A 13,991-nucleotide genomic window follows, 5' to 3' on the forward strand; every position below is an offset into this window, starting at 1 on the left:
CTTCTAAAACAAATACACAAGCATTTCTTTCCTGAATCCTTTCATTCCTTTGAAGTCACCTTACCTGGCTGGTAGACAGAGGGCTTTATGCTGGCAGTAGTAACAACTCTCGTTTTTGAAGTAGCAGAAGCAGTAGGACTTCCACTGTAGCTTCCAGAAACTGGTGTTGGTGTATATGACTGGCTTGTGTTTCTAGAAGCAAAATGAAGGTATGAGCAACCTTATCAACAGCAAAAGTTGCTGATTATGAAATAACAGATCTGGAAGCTTCCAAAATACTCCAAGAGGAACTGTCCTTGAGAGCTACAGAGAGAATACTGTAAGATTCATTAGTATTTATCATTACTAAGAAAAGCTTAGACAATTCTCTGGACAGAAAAATTAGCCGAATAAGGATTTTAAATAATGCCAAGTTGATCTTGTTGTCACAAAAAATAGCTTACTGAAGGAATATAACAAATTTACTAAAGGAACTCTCAGTTTAACAAGGGATCAGACTTTGGGAACAGGCATGTAAAGTCTGGGCTTTCTGTCCCTCTACAAATAAAAAGGCCTGTTCTTGTCTAAGACAAATCAATGAGGGATATCTCGTTGGCTTAAAAAGGTACTGGCTCAGCACAATTACTACTACTGCTACTATTACTACTACAAATACTAACTACTCTTTATAAGCAATGCACTCTCTTCAAAAAGACTGCAGTGACCTTCAAAAAACATTTCTAAAACCAACTCTTTTCCCTATTTAGACTGAAACCGGAATTTACATTATTTTTTCTAATGTTCAGATTCAGCTAACCCAAAAGCACATGATATACAATATTATGATGCAATTTCTGCGTTCCTAGATAAAAAAAATATTTCCTTAGGATTCAAAATATCGTTAACAAACCATTTTTCTCTATTTTATGACTCGGAAGGTGATTCTCAGTTTGATTACAGTATATTGAAATATATGCCGCTTCGCATATTACTTAGGATGTTTCTATTTGTAGTGACTTTGCTACTTAGACCACTAAAAGAGCATTACAAACAAAGCAAGAGAGAATAAAGAAGTACAAGGAAGGGAAGCAACAGATACCGAGATGCATGCATAATAAAAACCATTTGCTATTGAACATCATTCTTACTTACCCTGGTAACATAGTTTTACTTTCTTTTTCCCTTTAGTTTCACTATCTGTATGAACCAGATCCCTATCCATTTGTGCTGACAGTTCAGGAGTTATTTCCATAGTGGCTTTGTCTATAGCAAAACATTTGTCAGCATAAGAAAAGAAGTGCCCAGCTTTGCCAGGCCATCAGTCCATCTTGTACTTTCTTTAATAGTGGAAATAGATGCCATCTGGAGAGAATATGCTATAATTTTTATAAATGGCAAACCCAGAAAATTCCTTCCAGTACAGGTAAAAAGCATTCTGACAAATGTAAACTTTCAACTTTGAATTTTGAAGAAAAGAAACATATCCTCACAACACAGCTTTTTGCTACTCTAACAGTACTTATACTACAGATCTAGTTTGCACAGCATTGCTGCCTCAGGCTAATTTATTTTGTCTAGTTAGTTAGACCTAGAAATATAGCTATTGCTACAATGACTATAGCAAATTATTTCTGTACCTAGTCTAGGGCTTAAGGCTGGATTTGAGTCCAATATACCATGAGTGAACAGGACTCTCCAAGATAAACTACTTCAGCGGGTTAGTATTCACTGTAAATTCTGTTGTGAACTGTGCTGTGTTTTTATAACTGCCAAACTTGTTCTAAGCCCCATAGGACTTTTTATTTTCCATTCTTACCATCTATTTCCTGTTGATACCTCCTCATCTGTAGTGCATAAGAACGCACTGTACTCGAGGTCACTGGGCAGAGGATCATTGCTCCTACCATAGCGCAGACAAGACGACGTACACTTCGGGTACACTGGCTTCACACACACCTTTCAAAATGCCTTTAGCTAAATACACACTATCAAAAGACTTTTTTGTGTTTTAAAATCTACTATTCAAGGTAAACTAGACAGAAAACCAGTAAAACATACTTACCTTTACAGGATCAGTGATCAGTGTTTACAATGTGGATTAAAAGATTTTAAATCGTGTTTCACACAGCCTTAATCTGAAAATAGCATACACTCAGCAAAGTCTAGTCCCAGATGTGCAGGTCCACAGGTAGAAAGACTCATTTGAAGGTCTCAATGCACAAAATACATAAAGAAATCCTGAGCCTGATTAGTGATACTTGGACTGTCATGAAGAAAAATGGTTATTCAAAATCCAAGTGTTTCCCATAGTTAACAGCATGATAAAACCATGCCACTAGATTGCCTTATCTGTTCAGGGAAATTAAGTTGGAAAAAACCAAAACCAACACGGACACACAAAATTGTATTCATAGTACCAAAACCACGGCAAAATTAAAAGAAGTCAACTACTGAACTCTTTTACAAGTGCATGATGCATATAAAATACAGTAAGGAAGATATAAAAGCTTGTCAAAGAGAAATAAAGTGTTACACTACATCATTAAGGATTTTAGTGAAGTTAAAAGATTTATCAGAATTTCTGCTGAAGAAAAGGAAGTAGTGTGTGATTAAAAGAAAGAAAGAAAAAAAAAAGAAGAAAGAAAAAAAAAAGATGCCCTAAGGATTCAAAGATGCTTTAAAGGAACAGGAAGCAATGGTATCTCGAAAAGCAGTGAAAGCACCCTTACTCAATTTATCTGTAGCAGCCAATGGCAAGTGACAGGTAGCAAATTAAATACTGGCTCTGAAAACTATTAGTTGTCAGAAAAAGAAAGAGTAAATATTTCTAAGCAGATAATTTTTATGTTAATAATTCACTAGATGCCTACTAGCAGTAATAAACTGGTTTGTTAAGTGCTTTTAAGGTAGAGTAGCTGCACAAAACAGTTTTATACCTCTTATTTGACTGGTAGTTGATGGAGGTGGAAGAATGCCGGTTGAAACTAAAATGAGACAAAAGTTGATTTGAAAAAAAAAAAATAAACACCAGAGAAATTGGGATATCTTCTCCTACAGTGAATTTCCTTAAAAGAGGTGCTCTTAAGTGGAAAAAGTAAACAGCATGTACATATTTACAATCGTATAAGTTCAGTATTAAAATGCATTTTGCTTATCTTATTTCAGCTAGGAATCATAGTGAAACCTGAATAATGGTAACATAAATAAATGAGCTGAGTATATTGCTCCATAAAGTCACTCTCTTCCAGTTCTCATTCTTTAGTTGTGGAATTCTTATTCAACCACTGGAATGTTTGCTTTGACATACGCCGTTGATTTGTATTGGCACAGCAAAATAAGTAAGAGTTTCTCTTTGTCAGTGTCCTAAGCTTAAGTTGCATCAAATCTGAAAAACAAACCTTGAATGAACCAAAGCCCAAAGATCAGCCAAGTTTCCTGGGTTATAGAGGCAACTATGACAGTCTCTTAGAAAGGACAGGCTGGAGGTAGTTGAAGCAACACCACCAAGCCATCATGGTCAGCTTTTCCCTTGCAGTACCATTCTACTGTTCAATTACTAAACAGTCTTATGTAAAAAGGTAGGTTTGTTTTTATTTTGGTTTGGTTCTTTCCCCCTTGGGGAAGCAGCATCATTTCAGAACATAAATGATTCATTTATGTAAATATAGAAAGTGCTCAAAAGTCTGCACAACGTATGATCTGAGCAACAAGAGGATTCAGAATGAATCAGCTCCTGTCTAAATGCAGAGCAGTGCAGAGCTACATGGCAACAATCGTATCCCACAGGAGCGCAGCCCACATTTGCCAGAATTACCAGAAGCCTACCATGTGTCAGTTATTTTCTCAGTTTCTGGAGAAGAATATTTCTTCCCTTCACCACGGACACAGTGCTTGTATTAAAATCCTATGATCAGAGAAGCAACCCCTTCCTTTTAGAACCGTAATCTTGACTCTTTGCACTGTTTCTCCTGTTTTTGTATTCCGAGTGCTGTCTCACCAGTTGCCCTGCTTTACCTTTCAGATGGACTAACTAATTGCATGAAGAGCTTCATAGCTTATTTAAAATACTCCTGCTATGCTTTCTTCTTTGTAAGTAAGATGGTTAAGTGAAAAAGTAAGATTAACAATGCAGATTTAAGAGCAACATGATCAGTTAAGGATTAATGACTTACTTCAAACACTCCTCTTTAGGAATACTATATTTTACCCATGTTAGCTGTTATGCATACAGCCTTTGCTCACAAACACAAAATCACTATAGAACTGATCTTCCAAAGTTTAAAATCGGATTTAAATAGGTAAGGACACTGATCAAGAAATCCTCCTGCATTTGCTTGGTGTACCTTTTTAAGGTATCTGGAAATCTAGAAGGAGGAAAAAAAAACCCAAAAAACCCCACCAACCAGCCACCATAACAACAAACACTGGAACAATGGTGGTAAAATCTCAGTTTCAACCTCATTCTACCTGAGCATGTTTTACAGGATGGGGCTACTCTTGTAACCAAGGTCATCCATATTTTTTTTAACTAAACTATAAGCAGCTCTGCAATGCTCCAATGGCAGGTCAAGCATAAACTAGATTTTTAAGTGTGTATTTTGGCATGCTAATGCATTGCTTGATTTCTAAATGAAAATTAACGGATGCTCAAAAATTTGAATTATAAACTAATTTAGAAGCTGCTTTTAGTCCCTGGTGTTTGAATAGCTAAAACATATTACAGTTTTTTTTAAAACAACATGGAAGTAGTGCACAAAGATAAAGAACCTATTTCAGCTGCAACACAATCCTCTCCAAAAAACCTCAAACTGAGTTTGCTTCTTGTACCCGATTGTCAGGGAACGCATGTCCTACAACTTTCTGATTTACCTTTATGTCCCAAAGCTCACTGAATTACGGAACTTCCAAGAGAAGTATTAGCTAAGACATTAACATTTGCCTCCTGATAACATAGGTCAGCGTGATATCTATGTCATCTGTTGGCAAGTACGATTTTAGCGTATAAAGCTGATATGCTGTAGATCTTGTATCTTTAGCTTAAATAATTGCCAGGTACAAGCAATAGTTTTTAGTAGCCTGATTAAAGCATCGATTTCTGAAATGGACAGTTGTTTTTCATAGATTCCCAGAATCTTGCAGGTTGGAAGAGACCTCAGGAGGTCTCTCATTTACCTCCTGCTCAGAGCAAGGCCAGCTCCAAGGTCAGATGAGGTTACTCAGTGTTTTATCCAACAGTGTCTTGAAAACTTTGAAGAATAGAGACGCAAAGCCTCCTCAGACCACCTCCTTCCTTTCAAAGGGGCAGGAAAGGGGAATTAAAAAAAAAAAATCTAATGCAGGAGATCAAAGACATTTGAAGTCAATTTTAATATCTCAGGGTGATCTTTTTATCCTCATTGCTCATTAAAATTGTGATTCATGCTGATTAGTCCATATTGATACATAACTACAAATGAATTTGTAGTTTCAAGGCCTTGCACTGCTTCCCTTTTCCCCATGAAAGGAACGTGAAATTAAAATGAAATGGATAAAGGCTCAACCAAGAAATAATATTATTTTAGCTCTAAGAAAGCCACACAAGTAGCATTAGCAAATAATAGTGATCTATATACTAATTTATTAGCTGTTTGTATGTAAAGTATACATAATTGTTGCTTAACTGTCATTTCCCAGACAGCAATGAAATCATAGCTCTTTCAAGGAAGAGCAGATTTATCCCAGAAATCAACAGAAGATATCTGCATCTAATTCTTATACCAAAAGCTAGCATGGAAAATGAAAGCTATGCCAGCAGTTGTCCATCTGTCCCAAGTAACTGTTACACGCTATTCCTGATCAACACAGCTATTACATTAAAGTGTGTCTTAACATGAAGAGCGCCTGTTCTGGCATTCAGAAGGTCTATCCCTAGTTTTATGATTAATGCAAAGGAACTACAGCTTCTTAAATGAATAGCCTTCAGTTGAAAAAAGTATGCATGCGTTAACCATTTTGTGAAAACATGCCTTCTGCCCCTTGGGCAGCCTTATTTGAAGGATTTTCTGCAATGATAAGTTATCTGTCTCTGAAACGTTCCTAGAGATCTACCACTTTTATAGTTGATTTTAAAGCTTATGATGCTGTGATTCACATATTCATAAGAGTTTCTGAAGTTTTTTGATGGCTCTGAGTAGGGTCTTATAGCTCAATAGCCCAATTTTAGAACAGTCCTCCCTGACTAGCAGCATTCTCAGCGTTCAAATTGATACCTGTCTTCATCTAATGAGCGAGCTTCACAGAATAAAAACAAAATCCAAAGGAAATTTTATTTCTGAAATAAATCCATTTCTTAAAACTGGAAAACTTTATAGTCTGGACATTTTAAAAGTATGTGTTCTTTAGCCCTCCCTTTTATCCTCCTATTCAAGATACTCAGAAATTGGCAATGAATAGAATTTTTTACTGAAGTGTAAAAATGCCTTTCTAGTCTTGGGTGGGCAACAAAACAAACTCAAAATTTTACCAATGGAGTCCTAAAAGTGATATATGTAACACATCTGTGATTTTATCTTTCTGCATTCCTCCAAAATTGTTCACTAAATGAAAGCCTTTTATTATTTGATTGCTTTTCTTGAACAAGAAAAATGAGGGCCTTTTGTGACATCAATGCTAATCTTAATGAAATATACATATATCGCACAAATAAAATGTATGACATGCCGTACTACTACTATATGCAGGCTTCAGAGCCCTATTATTAGCTATTATGTACAATTCTCACTGAAGCTAGTATAATACCAAGGAAATCTCTTATGTAGGTATGTAAAAATCTATCTCTCATAGCAAAATTTATATGCATCCTAAGACATAGACTGATGAAACGTGAATAAATGTCCTCTGTCTGGCCAGAGCAGTCACCGAGACTTTAGTTTAATTTCACGTTCTGACTGATGGATACGCTTTGGTCCTGAACTGAAAGAGTCTTTTCCTGTAGCTCAGAAGAAATAAATAGGTTTTGCACATCAGTACTATAAACAAGCTCAAATATGCACAGTTATTGCTGCTTAGGAAGCAAGGGACTTTCCTTGGTTATAAGAGGCTTTTAACTGTCTCCTACAACAACTATGTAGGACCCTCTTCTCATAGAGAGATGTGATCATTCCAACTAACAGAGATCTGTTAGTAAAACAAACAGTGGGTGAAATAGTACTGGTGACACTTAAGAGCCTAATCATACTGCAGGACTGAATGAAAAAGCAGTGTAAGAATTACTTCTGAAATGCACTGAGGATTCAATGTGAAAATCAGGTCCTCTTAAAGGTATTTTATGGTGGATATCCACAAATAACAAATTCTCTTAATAACTCAGCACTTTGGAATTCTGGAAGTTCACACATAAAACTAGATGTCAATGGCAGTAAACACCCTTGCATCTGTTCTTACCTTCTATTCTTGGTAACATTCTGGTGACATTTGCCAACTTCATAGTGCAATTGAAACTAAAGTTACAATTAGTATACTTCCACTCAAGTAAATAGAATTAGATCAGCGGTTAATTTTGCTTTTTATGTTTTATCTACTCCATAGGGGAATTACACCCATGTTTACATCCTAAAACTCAACACTCTTCTGATCTTCTGTTCTGTAGCTATTTTATTTTTGCATTGGTTTCAGCCAACCAAAATGCTTTCAAGTATGTACCTGTGCATAGCACTTGACTGTTGTTTTCTATGATACTCTTGAGAAAGATAATGATACTTCTAGATGTGCAGCCTTCAAACTTGCATGCTTTGTCCATTTCAAACATAACCTTTGGATGATTCCTCACTATCTTTTTATATAAAGATAAGAGACACAGGCATAATTATAATCTCAAATGTATTGCTGATTCAGTTTTTCATTATTTTGGCAGATTGTGTTCAAATCACGAGTCTTAAAATCCACTGCTTTCTCCTCTGTTAGTCTTGGCAAAGTGTTAATGAAAGCAATGAAAAGGCTTAGCAATGGTGCAATACAGCAGCACTCTCTAGTGATAGATGCTACCTTTCCCTGCTAGTGGTCTTTCATTAGTCATGATTAAGAGCATACTAAAAGAAGGTCTGTGATTCTTGTGATCCTGTATCTTCACCCAAAAAAAAAAAAAAAAAAAAAAGTCTGTCATTCTCATGCCACGTCACTAGACTAATATTTTCATTTTAAGATGGCAAAAACAGGACACGCCCACCAACTAAAATATACCTTTGTTCCAAAAGGATCTTTTGGTCACATATGCTGAATCTAAAACTTAGGTGTTTCCTATCTTGGTTTTAATGTGAAAGATAAGCAAGAAAGCTATTCCTTTAAACACATCATGCTTTTCAATAGTTTCTGTCAAGCCAATCTCTTAAGATGCTGAAAACCTTAAATCAGAGTAATACAGAATAAAAACAAAGTAATTTAAAAGAAAGAGAGGTTTACAGATATACCTAGACTGAGATGAGAGAGCAGATGAAATAGTGGAAGCTGCTAACGACATGTTCTTGGACCCATGGAAAGGCTTAGGCTGTGAAAGAGAGCTGGGGGCTGCAAGCACTCTGCAGAAGACACATGAAAGCATGTACAAAATAATTTAACAGGGACAAAAACAGTGACATCAGAATCAAGCTTTGTTGGAGTTCAGATACAAGAGGACTGCTGCATAGTTACCAGGAACAGGTTTTCTGTAGCAAACACCTGCAGACTTACAGAATAGCACAACCAAGCACATTCCTACAGAACACAAGACAAAATGCACACATTATGTGAAAACCTTAAAACCAGAGTCTATCGTTAATTAAGAAAGACAATATTTCAGGACAGGACTTTTGTCAACGATACATGTTTTTATCTGCGAGATCTGAAGATGTTTGAGTCTGAATTCAAGACAAACTTTTTAATATGCAAGCAGTACCAGACTAAAGATTCTCCTGTTTAAAACACAAATCATTGGCATGATCAGTTTATTACAGGCATTGCTTTTGAAGCATTTATTAGATAATCCATTTTCTTCATGTTACAGTTTCAACTAAAGGATAAAAATTCCTTAAACCATATCATTATTTCATGTGACAGTGCCTTACAGCACAGTTCTCAATTACAGAATATTACCTTATTCAAACCTCCTCTGCTGGCTGATTTTCTTGCACTGGAATAAAAACACTGGAGTCTAGTAGGTCACAGGTAGGTAAAAACTGACTATAGTGAGAAACTAAGTAGTTGGTATACATAAATTAAAGTAATCTAGCAAAAATTAAGCAAGAAATAGAGCAAAGAGAACATTTCCAATTCCATTTGCACACATCTCAGATATGACAGACTACATCTTAGATCTCAATTATTTAAAGTAGTTTACATTACTGGAAGTTTGTTTTTTCCTTGTTTTTTTGAAGCATGCTAAAATATATAGTTTTTAGGAACATTCATGTAGAAAAAACCTAAGAGAAAAGAATAATATGCACCAAAAGAATTCACTCTTACTATCCCCAAAATTACTATAATGTTATTCACAGCCGTATAAATCCCATGTGTTTCTTCACAGACTGACAACTTTTAATATACAACCTTAACTCCTACTGTACTTCAAGTGTTATAAATGCATGGCTCCTTGCAACTCACTTCAGCTCTATAGCTAAATCTCATTAGAGAAGAGCAGATAAGTCTAATAGAAATTAATTGACTTAATACCTCACAGAGCAAGTCAATCATCAAATACATGGTTTTAGTGACATATTGTGCATTGTCCACCATGTTCTACTGACATCTGCTACAATATGGTAAGCTCAATCGCATGAGTAAACGACATTTTCTCATTTTCCATTTCATACTGCAGAAACACTATTAAAAGAACCTTCATTCAACCACTGTAACTATTATGAGGAGTTATTTTTGTTCTATTACAAGTAGTGAAAACACATTTCTAGTTTTAACTCCAGACTTGATTTCTGAAAATGCAAACTGTACTGCAGACTTAAAGCTACTTTTTGTTATTTTTTAGGGCGGTTTTATTTTGCAAATTCTTTGCAAAGATGAACAATGTACTTCATAATAAGAAAACACACCAAAATATATAAAAGCATATAAAATAGGCTACAGCTTTTATATACTACATTCTTAAGTTAAGAATGCGTATGTAGCATTTCCAGAGCCATCCAGGGGTGTATCTGTGAAAGGACAAAGCAATGAGGCGTTACCTTTGGAAGGAGGAGGAGAAAGACTCTTGCACTACCGAGGTGGTGGCTGGTGGTATCATCAGACTGGCTGTACTTTGAGCAGCAGTAGCAGGCTGATGTGCTGAAGCATGTGGTGCAGGAGCAGAGGCAGAACTGGTAGACACCGGAGCATGCTCAACAGGGGTACTAATTAGAGTTAAATTAAATAAAACAAGAAGCATCTTAAGAAGGTGCGCATTTACACGTAGAGCATAAAACCTACTATGTTTGAATCTGAAGCTGCAAACATAGTAGCAGGCTGTGTTACTGAGAGAAAAGCACAATTACGCAAAGAAAAAAAGATGTTTGTTAGGCCTTTTCAGATGTGCAGTTAAGACTTCAGTGCATTTTTGGGCCTGCTTGACTGAAATTTATCCCAGGTGTTATACAACACTTAAGTCCTGCTCCCACTGAAGCCAGTGGTGGGAAACGTGGCGCGCAGTACTTAAATGGTTGCAAACAGCCTGTCACAAACTCTTTGAGCTAGGATAAATTTCACCAAATATTTACTCCTGAAGCTGAAGTTTTATGCTAGGAGTAAACATTTGAATTAGATGAAGAAAGGCAATTTAAAGAATATTATCATAGTCTTGTATTAGCAGGTTTCCTGCAAGTTCTAACAGCCTAGAAATCCAGTCAGCACAGTTTTATGGTGGGCTTAATCAGTTTTGTGCAATACAGGTAGCTGAAGGATATTTAAAAGCAGTCCATTGTTTGTCAGTTCATGTCTGACCTAAATCCATCTTACGTTACACTGGTCAAGCCATCAAACATTAAGATGCCTTTTTACACATGGAACAGTACGCAAAGTACAAGAGGAAGAAGTAACATAAAATTTTACTACACCAGTTCTAAAACCACTTGGATGATAAGCATGAGTTGTTCTGCTTGTGGCCCTCTTGTGCTGTTGTGGCACAGATAACAGAGCAGAGAAATATTAATATTTAATTTATTTTCTCTTTATTTGATTGCAAAATAGATTAATTGAAATGAATAACAATAAAAATCTAGTATCTTGTCCTGTGGCCATTTTAGTAACCTACCAAACTACTGGTGTCTTTCATCACCTCCTATCAGAGCACCCAGTGCTTATTAAAATATTTCAGCCTCACTCAGATTTGGAAAGTATTACTCATCTCTTAACAGACAGACAAATTGAGCAGTTATCTATTAGACAGCTTTACAAGATAGTGTAATCAAAGCCATCCACTGCTAAGAAATGAACTAATCTTTTGGGAGGTTCAGGTTATTGTCTTCCACTAGCTTTTACATCAAATGAAAAAAAAATTTTAAGTGGACTTATAAGATTCACATTCTTTGCTGACTGTTTCAATGAATGTACCATCAACAAAAGAATAATAAGTACACTCATTATTCAGTTGCGAATATACCTAAAAAAAAATCACTAAGTTATTCAAAATCAAAAGGGGGTTAAAAAAAAATAAAATAAAGAGAAACAAGAAAAGACAAAAAGCTTAATTTTGTATTTAGGCAGATTGTACTGTGGATTTTATTAACTGTTATCCACAGAATAAGCCACTGAAAAATAACTAATTGTAATTTGATTTTTCAGATTATTACACTATTTTGTGGCACAAACTTCAGTGATAAAATAAGCATCCCTCCTCCAGGCATAAGGGACATATTTCTTGATGCCATATTATTGTGCTGTAGATTCATTTTCTTTAGTAGTTATCATAATGCATCTATTATTTTTTTTTTTTTTTTAATTAGGGTATTACTGTGCGTGGCATAGTTGTCTTGTCCACAAGCAGTTATAAACGAACATAATGGGTATATTTTTACTTCTTTTGACCTCAATCATAAGTATGTTGCCACATCTCTGGGTTCTTACAAATGACTCCTGTCAGGACGACGGAATTGGGCGATTCTCTTGTGCACTGTACAAAGAATGCCCAAAACATTCTTTCCTGAGCACAGTAAGTGTCAAATAATAAAAGTAACCTTACAGTTCCAGGACTGTTTTTCAGCCAAACCTTAACCCCCAAACATTCTTTCTCTCAGCTTTTTTTCCTATGCAAATCTGCCATTGTGCAAATATTTTCTCTGTCTTTCGGCCATTCTGTCCAATATTTTCTTTTGCTTTTCTCAGCAGCACTGCTTCAGCCAGTTGTACTCCTCAGGACCTAGCATAAGTGCTTGGTACTTGAGAATTCATGATACCCTTTGCTCTGCAAGGGATTGTCTGACTTCCCGTGTCCTGGCTTCTTCTCCATCTTCCTATATGGTTTAGTAGTCTAAATGATGGCGTCTTTTACTTCAGCTGAATATTTTATTGTTAGATTAGCTGAAATGGAAAGATGGTTGTTATGCTCACTGGTTTCAAAGTTGAAAGCGACCCATGACAAAAGCAGAAAATCAGTATTTTCTCCCTTATGAGTTTCATCTGCAATTATGTACATAACAAGTGAGCTCCTGAAAATACCTTGTTTGCAGTTCTGGTTTTCAAATCATTACACCAAAAGTTTTGCAAAAATTTGTCCATCATAATCTGCATTTAAATTCAGATCAGTTCTTCTAGCTTGATGCATTTGCATCATGACGTAAATTCTTCCACTTAGCTAATACAGTATCAATGACACAGACTATGTAAGCAGTGTAGCTGCATATTGTACATCACAGCTACAGATCACGGGCTGGTCTGTCACCCAGTTTTAATACTCGCAGGATTTTTTTTGCCCCGTACAACAGTGCGTACCGGCATTGTCACAGTAAAAGGTGTTCAGCCAAAATTTAGTACTTACACATCTTTGAGTTGGCAAACAGGAAAGGATTGAAACTATACTGCACATGAAAATGGAACTTAATGCATGTACTAAAACCAAGCGCAAACTAAGATTTCACCTATTTTGTCTTTCTGTTTTCACTGAAGTGAAAGAATTTGCTACAGATTTCAAAAGAATCAAGATTTTATACCTTGAATAGAAGAAAACAGTGAAGTTACTTCATCATTGTAACAATCTCTAAAATGTTAACCAAAACACATACTCAGTGAGACATATTTCAATAAAAAAAAAGAAAGAAAGAAAAAAAAAAAATAGGAATATATGTGGACATGGACCTCCGTGGAGACAGATTTGAACTGGACAGACACACATAAATGAAATAAATGCAAATATACTGGAACACCTTATAAAATTTAAAAGAAACAGAAACAGATTTTATCTTGCATGCTGTTTGTAAGAGGCCTGTTTACATGGTTAAAATATTAGAGGCTTGATCACCTTCCTGCAGGGTAGGTTATATTAACAGAACAAAAAATTGGAATAAATATAAATGAAGTAGATATAAACCTTAAGAATTAGAGTGATCTGGTTTACATACAATTTATGCAGTTAGTAACTAATTCTCTACTCAGTTTTATAGAAAGAACTCTACCTTGACTGTTTTTAGTTTAACCAATATAGATTTTAAATAACTTTATTTATAATAGATATTAAAATAAAATCACATCTTTTTTTCCCCCTCAAGATCGCCTCCTTTCTAGATTTTCAATCTGAAAGACTGCAGAAGAATTTTAAGAACAGATAAATGTGAATGCTGCTTTAGAAAATCGATCATCTATTTTAACAGCTTCATTATTAAGTATGTTACTAAGTTTGTGTTTGTTTTTGGTTTTTTTAATACAGTCATTCTGTACACTTTTAATCTGTACAGTATTTTGCATTTCTAGGAAAATCAAAGGAAACTGATGTTCTCAAACATCTCCATATTTGTGGTAACAAATAAACATAAAATGCACAATGTAAGTAAGTTACATGGAGGAAAACAAACACACATCTCTTT

The 13,991-nt window shown here is 35.4% G+C and overlaps 1 protein-coding gene across 11 annotated transcripts in view; it reads right to left on the minus strand.

Moving 5' to 3' along the window:
• Positions 1-13,991, minus strand: part of LDB3 (LIM domain binding 3) — a 128,297-nt gene that overhangs the window by 18,094 nt on the left and 96,212 nt on the right. For 4 of the 11 annotated variants that reach the window (XM_065639102.1, XM_065639101.1, XM_065639103.1 and 1 more), the window contains 4 exons: positions 10,167-10,331; positions 8,424-8,531; positions 2,916-2,963; positions 65-192 (listed from right to left, as the gene is read on the minus strand). In XM_065639102.1, coding sequence (XP_065495174.1) covers positions 65-192; positions 2,916-2,963; positions 8,424-8,531; positions 10,167-10,331 — 449 coding nt within the window. The remainder of the gene's footprint in view (positions 1-64; positions 193-2,915; positions 2,964-8,423; positions 8,532-10,166; positions 10,332-13,991) is intronic. The other 7 variants (XM_065639109.1, XM_065639106.1, XM_065639110.1 and 4 more) reach the window with 4 other exon arrangements.

This window comes from Caloenas nicobarica, chromosome 7 (assembly GCF_036013445.1).
Source record: "Caloenas nicobarica isolate bCalNic1 chromosome 7, bCalNic1.hap1, whole genome shotgun sequence".
NCBI classification, from domain to species: domain Eukaryota; kingdom Metazoa; phylum Chordata; class Aves; order Columbiformes; family Columbidae; genus Caloenas; species Caloenas nicobarica.